This window comes from Python bivittatus, unplaced genomic scaffold, assembly GCF_059951505.1.
Source record: "Python bivittatus isolate LINGU-HERP-01145 unplaced genomic scaffold, Pbiv_v1 ctg000700_np1212, whole genome shotgun sequence".
Taxonomy (NCBI): Eukaryota; Metazoa; Chordata; class Lepidosauria; order Squamata; family Pythonidae; genus Python; species Python bivittatus.
In genome coordinates, this window is record NW_028277098.1 from 7367226 (window position 1) to 7383472 (window position 16247).

General features: G+C 35.3%; 1 protein-coding gene across 1 annotated transcript in view; it reads left to right on the forward strand.

Moving 5' to 3' along the window:
- The window catches only part of XPR1 (xenotropic and polytropic retrovirus receptor 1), a 99634-nt gene that overhangs the window by 63671 nt on the left and 19716 nt on the right, over positions 1-16247 (forward strand). The window contains exons 9-11 of the mRNA XM_088153466.1: positions 4092-4271; positions 6394-6559; positions 7329-7523. Of these exons, the coding sequence (XP_088009592.1) occupies positions 4092-4271; positions 6394-6559; positions 7329-7523 (541 nt within the window). The remainder of the gene's footprint in view (positions 1-4091; positions 4272-6393; positions 6560-7328; positions 7524-16247) is intronic.

Consider the following 16247-nt stretch of genomic DNA (forward strand, 5'->3'; position numbering starts at 1 on the left):
TCTTTGGATGCAACTCAGCATTCTCTCTCCTCCAAACACAACGAGTTGAGTTTAGACCAAAACGTTCTACTTTGGTTTCTTCTGACCATATGACATTCTCCCAATCCTCTTCTGGATCATCAAAATGCTCTCTAGCAAACTTCAGATGGGCCCGGACATGTACTGGCTTAAGCAGGGGGACACGCCTGGCACTGCAGGATTTGAGTCCCTGGCGGCGTAGTGTGTTACTGATGGTAGCCTTTGTTACTTTGGTCCCAGCTCTCTGCAGGTCATTCACTAGGTCCCCCCATGTGGTTCGGGGATTTTTGCTCACCATTCTTATGATCATTTTGACCCCACGGGGTAAGATCTAGCATGGAGCCCCAGATCGAGGGAGATTATCAGTGGTCTTGTATGTCTTCCATTTTCTAATTATTGCTCCCACAGTTGATTTCTTCGCACCAAGCTGCTTGCCTATTGCAGATTCAGTCTTCCCAGCCTGGTGCAGGTCTACAATTTTGTTTCTGGTGTCCTTTGACAGCTCTAAGGTCTTGACCATAATGGAGTTTGGAGTGTGACTGTTTGAGGTTGTGGACAGGGGTCTTTTATATTGACAACGTCAAACAGGTGCCATTACTACAGGTAATGAGTGGAGGACAGAGGAGCCTCTTAAAGAAGTAGTTACAGGTCTGTGAGAGCCAGACATCTTGCTTGTTTGTAGGTGACCAAATACTTATTTTCCACCATGATTTGCAAATAAATTCTTTAAAAATCAGACAATGTGATTTTCTGGATTTTTTCCCCCATTTTGTCTCTCATAGTTGAGGTATACCTATGATGAAAATTACAGACCTCTCTCATCTTTTTAAGTGGGAGAACTTGCACAATTGGTGGCTGACTAAATACTTTTTTGCCCCACTGTAGGTAACCATTTTTTAAATTTAAAAGTATGGCCTGATTTACTACAAAGCAGGCAACATTTATCCTTCTATACCAGCTTAATTGTAAAGCTTCTACTAACCAGACATAAGATGTGTATAGTGGGAAAATATCCAATTTAATTCCCAACTATACTTGTTCAAGGATGTCTTTATTTTATCATAAAGATCTAGAAGTTCTGGAGGACGTGAAAACTTTTCATTAGAAACATGTTTGGATGAGTAATAAGACACTATTTTTCATATTAACTCATTTGAAAAGCAACTGGACTTACTTATTAAGCAGTTAGTTATAAATCTAATACAAGTAAGTGTGTTACTTGTATTAGATTTATAACAAGAGGGAACTGCAACAAAATATTTCATTTGAAAATGGAGAGGAATATATCTAGTTTCTTTTCCATCATTCCCAAAGCATTCCCTTGTTGTGGTATTGTGTTGGAGTGGAATTATGAAGGCCAGGCTCAGGGAGAAAAACATTTTCTTACATCTCCTGAGGAGCGTGGGAGATACAAGAGGATAAGACTGGCACCTCCCTGAGGAATTCACAGTGTTGTGGCTGGCATTACTTGGGAGCTGGGGTTTCAGTCTAGGAAGATTCTTGTTAGAGGTTGTAGCTAATAAACATAGCTGGACTGAATTTACATGGTCTCTTGGAGTTCCTTGGGCTAGGCCTGACATCAGTCTTCCCAGACTGAAACCCCAGCTCCCAAGTAATGCCAGCCACAACATTGTGAATTCCTCAGGGAGGTGCCAGTCTCATCCTCTTGTATCTTCCACGCTCCTCAGGAGATGTAAGAAAATGTTTTTTTCCCTGAGCCTGGCCTTCATAATTCCACTCCATCACAGGTATGTACTGTAATGCTACATGGCTCAGTTTCAGACTCTGGTAGTCCATTCCTCAAATGATACGTTATGTAGCTATATAGCTTCTGAGTATTTTGGGGAAGAGGACACTTCTTTCTCCTGAAACATCCCAGTGTAATACACGAAAGAAGCTGTGTAACCATACTTCATCCATTACCTCTCTCCTTCCCTTCATGCCATCCCCACACTCTTCCAATATGTACCATTTATTTTTAATTACTTCATTAGGTCAATTCCTCCTCCATCTTCCTCGTCTCCCAGTTTTTTTTCCTCCATCCCTCATGCTTTAACACAATACACTCACAACTCCTTGTTACATTTTGGGGGGGGAGGGGAGGAATATGTCTTTATTTACAAACTTATAGTCCCCAGAGTACAATCTACTACTTCAAAGCAAGTGCAATCTTTAGAGGATATTGTAAAATCTTATAATACATTTTCAAGATGTACAGATATGTTTAAAATAATAATATAATCAACTAATGTTGCAAATTGAAATCTTACAGTTAAAGGTAGCATTATTAGATGAGATGCTCAGGAAAAGAAAGGTGAGAAATTTAAAGGACAAAAAGCAATGTATAAGTCAGTGTATGGATAAGATGGAAGCAAGGATGGTTGCAAGGATAGAAAGGTATGGAAAAGTAACAAATAGTTAATTAGGTTTAGTTAGTTTGCCTTTCCTCTTTTTCCTGCCTCTGGTTCTTTTGCTTATTGCTTTTTACTCTTTTTCTGTTCTTTACATAGCATTGCAACATTGCTTGATGGGTGGATATTATGTAATGTTAGTAATTACAGCACTACTGTTGCATTTGAATGGCTTATTGAACAGGTAGCATTTAAAATTTAATGTTGTACAAATATATTGCATTGCATAATACAGATCATCTTCAGATATGTTTGCTTTGTTTGGGAGTCTGCCAAGCATCTTCCTCTTGGAATGTTTATTATGTGTCATTTTAATATATTTATTTACATTTATTTATAATTATATTTATAAGGCTACCCAATTCAGGATGAGTCTGAATGACCTTATAAATTAAAATTATCAATAAAAAATAATACTTTTTTCATCCAGGGTAATGTAGAAAATAGAATTATATCAACAATAAAATACATACATAAAATTAAATTTGAGAGAGATAAAATAGCAACATATCAATCAACTAAAAACAATATGAAACATTATAAACCAGCTTTGGTTCCAAGCTCTTTAGAAGTATAAATGTAAGCAACAGCAACTCAAAATGAATAGTCAGCCAATGTGATTATTTCCAATTAGACTCTGTGTAGTTGCCAAATTCTGTATTAGTTGAAAATTGTAGAATATCTTTTTAGAAAGATATGCACAACATATTACAGTAATCCAACCTGGAGGTTACTATAACATGAAACTTGGTATTGAAATCTTTCTGCTATCCACCTTATTATTCATATGCCCCACATTCTTCCCATCTTCTGCATCTGATTGGGATAGGGATGGGGAACAAGGTCTGAAAAATATATATATTTCCAGTCATGGGATATACTAATAAGTTGAAAATCTTGAGCAACTTGTTCCAATTCATCAAAGTTTCCATCTTTTGAAATTGCAAGGCTCCAAGTTAAAAATTATGATTGTCAAACACTGATCTGATTAGAAAAGGAAAATTAACTTATGCTAGTATTCTTGAGTATCTGTTTACTAGACTACAGGTGAAACACAATGAAGACACAAGCTCATTATGGTTAATTTTATCAAAATTACATGCCCCTGTACTTATTTGTACTTATGACTGAAATGTTATTGTCCTGCCTGATATTCTTAAAATATTCTTCCTGTTAACTAATCTTAGCAAAACATTTAAACACATCAAAATGTACCAGACAACAGAAGCACATAAGATCATCAGCAATGCAGGAGAATAGTATAATATAGCTTCTTGATTCTGATTAAAAAATTTTTTAAAAAGGCCTTTGTATCAACAGCAGCGAAATGAGCTAATACTTTCTTGGAAGGGTATTCCATAGGTACACATACTACTATCATCTAAAACATCTTGCAGTGTCCACTGAAACTTAAGTGGAGGAGTTAGAATTGTTATTCAGTGTTATTGGGTTTGTATGAAGGGATGAAGACATATTTACCAAATAGGCTGGTCCTAAATGACGTAGGACTTTAAAACTTAAAATCAGAACTTTGAGTTGGATCTGGAAATATTAACATTTTACAATAATGTAATATTGCAGTAATATATTCATATATATTATGTTCTGCCTTTTCTTGACTTACAGCTAAATTTGCATTTTTTAAAAATGTAATCCTATTAGATTGCTGGATTCCTTGGAATGCTATGGTGCCTGAGTCTGCTGGCATGTATATATGGAGATAGCACTGGATTTCCTATGCAGGCAAACCCACTTATCTTATATGGATTTATGCTGCTGTTCCTTATCAATCCTACAAAAACCTTTTACTACAAATCTCGATTTTGGCTGCTTAAACTCTTGGTAAGTTGAGATCTGGTTAAAATCCATTAGCAACTGACTGTCTCACCACTCCTCCTACCAAAAATATTATAATTGAATATTCTCAGATTTAGTTACGTGGGCTACCTGCATTGCTTATCCACAGGCAGTTTGTATGTTAAACTTAGTGGTACGAGTAGGTTGAACAGTAAACGCTGAATTTACAGAGTTTGTGACTGAAGATTTCATAACCATGTCTTTGATAGCAAAATCATTACATTTTTTTGTAATATAATAGTTCTATCACCATTGCTGAAATAAGTATCATTTTAGATACCAACTGATCATATGTATTTGAATTCTTTTGTTTTATCTGTTAAACTGTTTAGTAGAAAGACTCTGACACTTGTAAAATAATTTCAGTGTACACTGGCACTTTCATAACCATCCCAGTAGCAGTGTTACTCTTTGGATAATCTTGTCCTGAGCATAAAAATGTAACAATTGTATTTTGTTCTTATATCCAAAACAATGAACACCTGTAATAGATATGGCTTCTCATTGCTGCTGCAAGTGTAGTAACTGAAGAACTCCTTTCCATTCCATTGTATCCTATCCTGCCAGCACTGAGAGTGCTGCTTTACTCACTCATTCTCTTGTAGCATTTGACTCAGCTCCTTGAAGGTGTTAGAATTGAATCACTGAACTCTATCTTAATGTTCATAACATTGATAATTAACATTCAGACTGAGTTTGGCTGATTTGAAATCAGCGGGGAACTGAAATTTGGTCCAATTGCATCTTAGCAAAACCAGTATATATTGGGGGGAAGGGGAGAAGATTGAAGGAGGAGAATAATTAGTTGTTCTTTACAAAGTTCAAAATGATGGTACAGTGCAACCTAATCTGTAAATAAATGTACAGTTTGAATGACTACAATATTTGATCATTTGTCATGAATATTCTGTTCCTTTTCATCCTGAACTTGATCCAACTAGCTATGCTTCTGGATTCATAGAGAAATATATGTATTATATTTACAACTATCTTGTATGTTGCCTCATTTCATGTGGTTTATATGTAAATCAGATTCCTGTATTTCTATAAGATTTCCATAGGTTAGACTTGTATATGCTTTGACAAGAATTATTGCTACCAAGTAGCAGAAATGTCAGAAGTTTCTGAATAAAGTTTTTTTTAATTACATTTTGGCAAAATGTGTTTAATTTTTGAGTGGAGGAATCTAAAAGACATATGTGGTATCTAAAATATCACCAGCAAGAACATTATCCTCTGCCCCCTGCTTGTTTGTGTTATATAGATCTTGGTGTTGCCATTTTAGCATTTGGATGATGTTGTTCTAACTAACCATGCAGGAAGAGCTATAATCCAAGATAAATGGAGCATGAAATGGCCGAGTTTGAGAAGCACATAGCTGAAGGCAGAATGGACTGAGATGGAGAAACATCTGTTTTTACTATTTCCTCCGCTGTGGTTGCAGAAGTGTGTGAAAGCAAACATTTCCACAATGGTGGTCCTTAGTGGCAGTTTCCCAACACTTGATGCTTGGAGATAGACAACTTAAACTTAAAAGTATTTTATGATCCATAACAGATTTCTATAAAATTGTCAATGTCAACTAATTTTGACAACCATTTCACCACTGCAATTAATGACAAAACTCTTAATTATAATGCAGTTTTAATTTGAATGCTATTATAATAAATGTAAAGCAAGATTTGAATATAAATTCTCAGTCGAACACTATCTGCAAACTTTCCATAATTTTTATTTTTGTCATTTATTATAGTAAAGTATAATGGTGGAGGTGATCAAAGCACTTTAAAAGTTAGGTACTTCACCTCCCTCAGTCCAATATCTTTGGCTATAGATACAGAGATTAGTGGAAGTTTAAGTTCAAAATGGTTTGAACTAGGGCATCTGATTGTTGCGTACTCTGCATTAGGACAAATCAGGCTCATAATAAATAGACATGCTATTTACATAGAATTGCACTGAGAAATCCTTTAGTTTCTACATCTGCCTTGTAAAACTGAATGATAGAATAATTTCTGTAATGCAGTTTTACCATTTAAGAAAATGTTTCAACTTTCTGGGTCTGGGTTTTACAATATTGTACTTTGAACCTTCTCATTTTTTGTAGTTCCGGGTATTCACTGCCCCCTTCCATAAGGTGGGTTTTGCAGATTTCTGGCTCGCTGACCAGCTTAATAGTCTGGCTGTAATACTTATGGACCTCGAATACATGATTTGTTTCTATAGCTTTGAGCTCCAGTGGAAAGCTAAAGATGCGTTGCTGGAAGATCCAGGTATGTCAGTGAGAGGAGATTTGGTAACTGCCATATAGATTTGTGTGTACTGTATACTTAAGACAAAACTGAGTTTTATTTATTCAGTGCAACCATACAATCACATTTATTATACATATTCAGTGTCTCTTTTAGTGGGGGTGGGGTGGTGGAAATAAATAATTGTTCGTTTGCTAAGTTTTCATTTTCCAAGAGTCCCTTATCTGTGAACACATTTAATAGTATACTTTACTGATTAGTCAACTGACCATATCAAAGCATAGACATCAGCCCCAGTGAGATACAATGAAATGGAATAAAGTGAGGTACAATAAAATAAGATAAAATAGACTACAGTGAGATAAAATAGATAAAATATAGTAAGGTAAGATAAAGTAAGGCTAAAAAGTAGGATACTGTATAATAGAGTGCAGAGATATATAATAAGATGAATATTAACATTTGAAAACAGTATGTTTTTAGGTAAATTCATCACCTTTGCATGCAACCCCAGTATGTTCTATGAAATGTGTTCTCTGTTGGACAGCCCTGAGTATAAACTTAACAGTTTTAGTGACTACATACTTGTTTGTGCCCTGAAATAAGATAATATTTTGTTAGAGTCCCAATATATAGTTCTGTCAGGTAGTGTATGTTATGTTATGTGTGCCTGGGTACTTTAAAGTATTTTATTTACATTGTTGAATATTAACAGGAATTATTCATCAGCAATTCACAAGATCATTTTCTGAGAGATTTCTTGCCAGTTGAAAGTTGTCTTTTTTTATAGGTATTGATACATGCCACACTTATGCTTATGGTGTGCGCGCAGTTGTTCAGTGCATTCCTGCTTGGCTGAGATTCGTCCAGTGCCTGCGCCGATACCGTGATACTAAACGGGCCTTTCCCCATCTGGTTAATGCTGGGAAATACTCCACTACCTTCTTTATGGTGACATTTGCAGCCCTTTACAGTACCCACAAAGGTATTATTTTGGAGTCTTTGCTGATGAGTCCTATGTCTCTGCTTTTAAGTGCCAGTTTATTTGAGACTTCTCAGAATTGTTGACAGTGTGTCTTTATGAGGTACAGGTAACAATGGTAATTGGGATCAGGAACGCCATCACTAATTGATGCGGTCATCAAGTGCGATGTCATGTGACTGCGCCAACTTACAACAGCCATTCCAGTTGGGTTGCTAGTCAAATCTTGCATGGTCATTAGGTGCAACATCATGTGATTGACATTTGCGACCTCCTGCTGGCTTCCCCATTGACTTTGCTTGCCAGAAGCCAGCAGTGAAGGCCACAAATGGTGATCATATTACTGCAAGATGCTGCAACCATCGTAATTGCAAGCTGGTTGCCAAACACCCGAATTGTGATCACGTGACCATGGGGATGCCGCAGTGACTGCAACTTCTAGGGCTGGCCGTAAGTCTCCTCATTCAGTGCTGTCATAACTTTGAATGGTCGCTGAATGAATGGTCATTAACTGAGGACTACCTGTATATATTTAAGAAGTTTATATTAAATTTCAAGAATAGCTTCTGAGTAAATTAAATAAAAGAAAATTACCCAATTTTTTTCCCATTCTGCTATGGAATTTGATGAACTAAGCAGCAGTGACTTAAGTGAAACAAATAAAATCCTCTATACTCACTAAAACAATGGTATTTTTATTATAATTCTGTACAATCAGATCATTTCAGTTCCTTTCTTCCAAATTATTACACAGTTTTTTTTAATAGTACCATCAGGATGCATGATGCATAAACACACACACACTTACACACACAATTTATATAAAAAAGACCATTTTCTATTCCCAAAGAAGTTTTCAGTCAAAATTTTAATTATGGAAAAAACCAATGGAGGCAAGATGATGATGATGATGATGATGATGATGATGATGATTTCTTCTGCTGCTGCTGCTGCTTCTCCTGCTTCTCCTGCTGCTGCTTCTGCTTCTCCTCCTCCTCCTCCTCCTCCATTTATTAAATTTATCATGTCTGCCTACTCCAAAGACTCTGGGTGGCTTACAACATAGCAAAATTAAAACAGTTAAAAATAGAACAGCAAAACATAACAGTTTGGACAAAAAAACCCCACAGCTATAACAATCAAAAACACAATAGGAGCTCCATAAACAATCTGACCCCAGTCCTGGGAACAGACCAAGTCTTAAGAGCCTTCTCTTAAGAGAGAGGGTGCCATACATATCTCTGGATGGATGCTATTCCAGAGGGCAGAAGCTGTGACAGAGAAGGCACGCTTCCTTGGTCCCACAACATGAAAGTAGTAGAGATGACTACAAGTAACATACACATACTTGCAATAAGAGTTATAAAATGAGTTTTGAATCTGTTTAGGGCTGTAAATTGATTCTAATTGTTTCCAATCAAATCAGTTGCTCTGTGTTTATAGAGTCGGTGCCATTTTAAACATCTCTTAAGATTTATGCAAATGTATTTTTGTTATAAACAAAAACAGTTTAGCTCATAGATGTTTAGAAGAATCTATGGTATTTCAAGAGGGTATGTACAGGTAGTCCCCAGTTTAAGAATGGGTTCTGTTCCCAAGGTCTGTCCTTAAGTGAAATTTGTAAGCCGGAACAGTATTATTGTATAATACTGTATAAGTGGTATTGTGTAATTAGCTGCAATCACTGTGTATTTAATACAAATTTTGCTAAAATAGGCTCCATTCTTAACTATGGGTCATCCTTAAACTGGGTGTTCTTAACCCAGGGACTACCTGTAGTAATTAGTATCCTCTTGATAGCAGTTGTACTACTCTGCTGCTTGAAGCTGAAATATATCACTATCTGATGAATGTGAAGAGAAATACCCAGTTCTAGAAAAGTGCCTATTGATTTTACACACAGAGAGAAACAGCAATATACTCAGAATGATTGGAAATTGCTTTTAAATTATTAATCTACAAACTCAGATCTCTGAACCATCATGTTCCCACATCTTCATGGAAACCACAGTGACTTCCTTTTGCTCTTCTTAACAGAAGAATAAAGCATTTAGTACCTTGTGCTTTAAGCAGTTACAGTATCTTTGTCCTCCTCACCCCACTCCTTTCAACTGTTATGCCTGTCAAGAGGTTTAAATCTATTCTAAAATACATGCTGTTTTAGCCGTATTTGCGCATATTTTACTTATATATAGGTAGGCAGAATTGGAAAACTGCCAACTTTGTTCTACTATATTTCCCCCAATAAACTTATAATTTTCTTCAGTTGATTTATATTTCCTATAATTTTAAGCTAACATCAGGTTTCATGCAGAACCCTTGACCTCCTTGCCAATTTAATGGTAATGAAGTGGGATCAACACTCGAAAATCATAGTAAAATCCAAATGTTTACATGCAAGTTTGAGGGTGTTAGCATTACACTTCTAGTATCAAAATTAACAATATTGAAAAGAAATTGAAAGGGAGTGCTACGGCCTTTCACTCAAAGGTAGAAAAAAAGAGGATGCAATTGTGCTGGAGGTGGAGCCTCCTTTTCTCCTTAGACACTGAGAAGAAACAAAATGAATTCTTGTTTCAAATGTTTTTATCCTCATCAATTATAACTATTAATTATTATAACAAGAATAATCACCAGACGTCTATAGTTTATTTATTGGGACAGAAACAAGTGAAATTAGAATGTCTAGCATGTATCTAAAGAGATGAGGGATAAAGAGCTGTCAAAATCAACAGTTTATATTGCCTACATATTTTACAAATTATTATACCTTTCTTAACCAGGCCAATGATATACAACGTAGAGATAGCCCTAGGTAAGTTACTTTCAGAACATCAAAAGAATATATGTGAAGGTTAGAGACAGGCTTCATAAAAATTAGCTAGCTTTCCTTCCAAATTGCAGAGATCAGTCTCAGCAGGATAAGGCCTTAAAGGAAGGTGGTACTTCGGATTTATTTGAAAATGGGTAGAAAGAAAGTATTCCCTGGAGAAAAGCCAAGATGAAAGGGAATGCTGGATGCTGCTGCTTGAAGGTGTCTGTGGAGGAAACATCCCACCTTATCCTTATCTCCAGAAGCATAAAATATCAACACTTTAACACAGCATACTCTAAAGAACCCTTGTCTTCAGAAAGATCATGGTAAAATGTAGGAAAATCTTATTAGATTTGTTTATTCAGTAAGAATACTATATGTCAGAGAGAGAAATTCCTGGTATAGTGAATTATTACTGAACAGTATTTGAGGCTTTAAAAGAAACTGTTTTCAGCCAGTTTGCACCAATTTCACAGGCAATGCATTTTATACAGGACTACCCAGAAGTAAGTCTCATTCATTTTAGTAAAGCTTTACTTCTGGGTTAACTAGATACTGAAATGCAACCAAAATCTTTTCCAGAAGTGCTACAATTAGAAGCAAAAGTAGAGCATGAAAAATGGTTAGAAAAAAAATCTATGATTAGATAAAGAAGCTGGTTTCAAAAATCTGCATCCCCTTTTCTGCCTTTTTCCCTCTGTGCCTGGCCTGTTTATGGAATACTGAGAAGATTTTATATAGTCAGAGTTATTCTGAATTCTGGAAACAACCCAGAGCAAAGAAACCTAATTCCAGAGTTGTATAAATGGTTATATAATACCTGAACATTTTAACAAAAAGAAAATAGAGGAAATGTTTTCAAGACCTGATAGAATCATACTCAGTGAGTGATGAACATGAATTAGACAGTTGTTCAACATAGGATAATAAATGGCAAAGATACAACATTTGAAAGATTTTTCTCTTTGATATAGAGTTTTTACTTGCCTCTTTGTCCATGCATATACCCAATATTCACTCTTCATATGCTTGAATTTTACCAAATCCTCAAGAAAATAAGTCACATTTTTTGTTTATTATAGTCTACTACATCTTGAAAACAAATGTTATATGCCAATATAAAACAGATACAATTAGTAAATAATTATTGTATCAGAATTTATTTATTTAAAGAATTTTTAAGACCACCCAACTGATCAGATGACTCTGGGTGGCATACATGAGTCAAAAATCAAACAAAAGTAATAGAAATCAAAATAGTGAACCATGATTATACAAATCCACATAGTTGAGCCTAGGCATGACAGAGACTTTCTCAGCGGAATGGGCTTACTTAGCATCCTGTCCCAATGGACAGGAGGAAAGTAAAATCTCTATGGCTCTATGAAAGGCTAATAGGGTTGGGCCACCTGAACCGGGAGGGGGGCTCCTTCCAAAGGGCAGTGGCAGGACCAAGGAAGGTATATCTCTTAGGTCCCATTAGATGACACTGAATAGTTCGTGCCCACTCTGTGTGACCTAGTAAATTTTGTACTTCTTTAATTTTTATTATTCTGACTTAAAAATAATGCCTGTACATTTGTATTATTACTGAGATTTGAGTTTGGCTTGCATTTTGGATATTTAAATTGCCATTTTCTCAGCATTGCAGTATCACAGAAGGCTGATTTTTATTCAAGAATAATTGAATTCATTCCTAAAACTAGCTTAATTGGTTTGATAATGTATTTTGTAAAATTTAAGTTGCTTCCATTCTGTAATTTTCAACTTAGGCTTTCAAAAAGCCTGTGTAAAAGGCTTGGTATAAAATTAGCTTACTTAAAAAATGTTATGAGAATTGGTTAAGCCATGTGGCTATAAGAACAATTTTAGACTGGTCAGGAGATGATGTCATTTATCTTCTATTCATTGTAAGGTTAAAATTATAATTTAAATAGATTTGGATATAGCAAGTCAAAAAGCATAAGCACTCAAAGAACAAATCCCTGTCAGATAGTATCAAAACTTGGGAAACTTTCCTCTTTAGGAATGACTATTGCTATGTGTTAAGTAACAGTTTTATTTTGTTGTAACTGAAATCAGCTTTCTTAGAATGCATTTTTCAAAAATGTGTTTGAATTATCCTTTTCTTTCTTTAGTCTTTTGTTTAACCAAAACTTAATGTTAAAATTAGAGACAATTATGACATATCAGATTAACACCTTTAACACAGGTGTTCCAAGGCATTGAAATATAAATGACCAGAAAGAAGCATAAAATGACAGGAAATGTGGAAGCTAGCTCTCTGGAATTTAGAATTGATGTATTTCTGAAGGGATGTTCACTTGAAGGAAAGGGCGGGGGGTGGGGGAGAAACAGTTTGCTTACTGTCAGAATTCTGCTAAAGAACAGACCTGTCATGGTTGTTATGGTAACCAAAGTATTCATTATTTTTTAAAACCTTCCCACCCCCCACCACTGGCCTGGCCCCTTATGCTCTTACATGCCAGTTGCTGACTTCAGGAAGAAGTGAGAGTGTTAAGCTTCTACTCTGGAAATGAATACTACTTCGTGTGGATGCTGCTCAACACATTACACCTGTTTTGATGGGCTTGTTTTCCTTCACTGATTTTTGAGGTTGAAATTTCTGGCTGTATTCCAAAGACTGAATCCATGGGGGAGAAAGAGAGCGAGAGATTAATTAGGTGTGGAGTTCTGTGGGATCAAATAAATAAATAACCAATATTGAATGGGCCTGGCTTCTATGATACACTCTGAAGGGTGCTTCTGTATTAATAAAAGAGATGGCAGAAGTAGGTGCAGCACCTGGGGTTACATTGTAGGATTCAGTATAGGGTTCCCAAGATAGGAATGGATGAGATGATTTTCGTTTCATTTTTAATAAGAATTTACCGAAGATTTCTTCATGAATGAGTCAAGTTAAAATGGACAGCTCTGTCCATTCTTACTCTCAGGTCTTTTATGTATGCTTTGCTCCCCAGTTTAGCTCTGAGAATGTGTTAGCCTAACCTGAAATTAAATTGGCTACAGCTTAGATATGCAAAGCCTGTGACTTGTAGGTGGCAATGCTGCAAGATGAATGTTAATTCATACAGCCTGTAGTACTTAACTTTAAAATTAAGGCAGGTTTTGATAAACTCTCAGTTTCTTGGTCTCGCTATCATGGTTCAACATTTAGCAGAAACCACAGCTATCTACAGTGGCTGACCCTCCCAGAAAACTTATCACACCCATTGTATTCTATGCCAGTTTTCGATAGCACACAGCATTGATTTTTTTTCCCCTCAGCTACATTGAGCAGAATATATTGTTTGCCTTTCCTAGATAACTTAACAGTAAACAAAGATCATTCATTGGCAGCAAATCCAACATTAACAATTTATAGTGAAGAAATGATTCTGTATGCATAGTGGATATAGTATGCAAATCCTGTCCACCAAAATAATTGCTGAGTAATGGCAACATGTGAACATGTGCAAAAAAGTATACTTGGTCTAAGATTCCTGCCTAATTTGGGAGAATTACCTCAGTAGAAATGCTGAGAATGTAAAAATTCAAGTACCAATGGAAGGGAAAGGGAAAGGGAGAAGTGAGAAAAGGAAAGCAAAGATTTTTCTTCATGGAAGAGATCCCATTCCTGCCATAAAAAGGGATAAAGGAATTGAAGTATGAATGGATGTAAACATCACTCCTGCTTGCTCAGAGGCTGTCAACTGCCTGATATGTTCAGTAAAGAAATCTTTCCTTCCTTATTTCTACTTCCGGTAGAACCATTGGCAAGGAAGATACAAGAAAATAAAACTTTAGGAGTAAAGCTAGCAAATAAAGAATAGAAATTAAAATTATACACAGATTATACACAGTTCCTATAGATACTCATCCAAGGAATTCTTCAGAATTTATTTATTTACACATCCACATCCCCCCCCAACACATAGTTCCCAGGTTAAGAATGCCCGGCTTAAGGATGCCCAATAGTTAAGAATGGAGTCTTTGGAGCAAAATTCGAGTTAAATACACAATGGTTCGAGTTAATTACACAATGATACTTATACAGTATTATACAATAATACTGTTCCAGCTTACATACAAATTTGACTTAAGGACAGACTTTGGGAACAGAACTCATTCTTAAACTGGGAACTACACACACACACACACACAGCACTATTGCTTGGTATCAGGATATCTCATTACCAAGAATAGGACCCAGATTTATAGCAAATAACAGGGTTTAATACTACTGTTAAATGGATTTGTTACCTGGGGATTTAACATGATGTTTTACTTTATTACTTTTTATTTCAATTCTTTAAATAAGCATAGAATTTTTAGATTAGACAGAATTTATTTAATTCTTCATTCTGACATATGATTCATACTATGCTGGCTATTTTAGTTAATTACTGAATATTGAGTTAGTTTTAGTAACGGTCCTGAAGTCTTAAATTAATATATGCAACACTAAATTAATGTTGCTTTGAATTTTTTATTCAACCTGTTTATAATCTCTTGTATACTTTGTTCTTTTTTTTTTTTTTACTTTTTACTTTATTTTGGTTGTATTTTTTTAAATACTATAAATAAATCACCAAGCAAACAAGCAGCAGATTAGGTTTAAAAAGAAATAAATATTTCCTAACCAAGCAGTCCTTGTTTCTGGAGGGGCCCTGATAGCAGAATCATATTGCTCAAAGTGCTTTCAGGCTGGCCAGCTTCTGGATTTCTTGCGATCACATGGAGCCACCAAGTTTAGACATCTTTAAGCACATACATGAGAGATTCCAGGGTTTTCTCCCAGAATGTAATGGAGCTACCTAACCTGGGAGACTTTTTCAGTCCATAATACTCACCAAAAACATCTCAAAAGAAGATAATTGCAAAATATTTCTATATCATTACCAAGAAAAATGCAGGAACATACCCCAGGATTCTAACTTAACTACAGGGAATCCTTATTATATCTTATTACTTATTTAATTTCTAAATATTAACTTACTAGTTTTCAAGCTATTTAGAACTAGCAAATATATTGTTAATATAGTTATCAAAATAGTCCACTTCATCAGGTATACATGTTAAGTTACACATTTTTAAAATGTCAGAAGACTTTTATTTTTTTAGTTAATACATTCTTTGAAATGTGGATAATAACCATATAAAATGAATTAAATATGCAAATTGTAGCTAGAAATGTCACAGTAAAAATTATTATACCAATAGGAATAGAATAAAATTTTCCATGTTTCATACAAAAATCCCATAGAAATAAGTACTATTTTGAAAGAGATAAGAAAATACTCCTTTTAAATCTCATCTTGCTGCATTTTAAACTGATAATAGATGTCAGGAGTTAAGCATAACAAATTTTTCCTAAATCTAATTTATCCAGTGTGTTGATTTAGTTTCAAATGCCTTTGTACATGAAAGGCCACAAGCAGAAACTCTGTATTTTTTAATGCAGACAGACATCATAAGTGCATGTACCATGGCTTATTTCAACCAATAAAACAGACATGTAGTGCTCGAGGGCTCTATTTGGAATACCAATGCCCTGATTTTTTGAACAGCATTGAAGAGAATTGTTAGGATTCGCTAGCGGAGATTGAGATATAATTGCTTGCCTAGAGCAACATCATTTTGGTACATCACCTGAATATCAATGAGAAGAAACAATAGGGAAGAAAAGTGACAACTGAATCCTAGGAACATGAATATTGAGAGAGAGGTTAAGGGCATTGCAGGCAAACATTCGGAAGGTGAGACCAAATGGTTCAGGAACTGATTCCTTTTTATAAGGTGTTTTATAAGGTGTTTTCTTGGGAAGCTTTCTGATTCCCTTATTTGTGGTTATTTTTTTTTTCCAATAGTTATTATGTATGCACTATAGTAATTCTACAAGACATCATAGT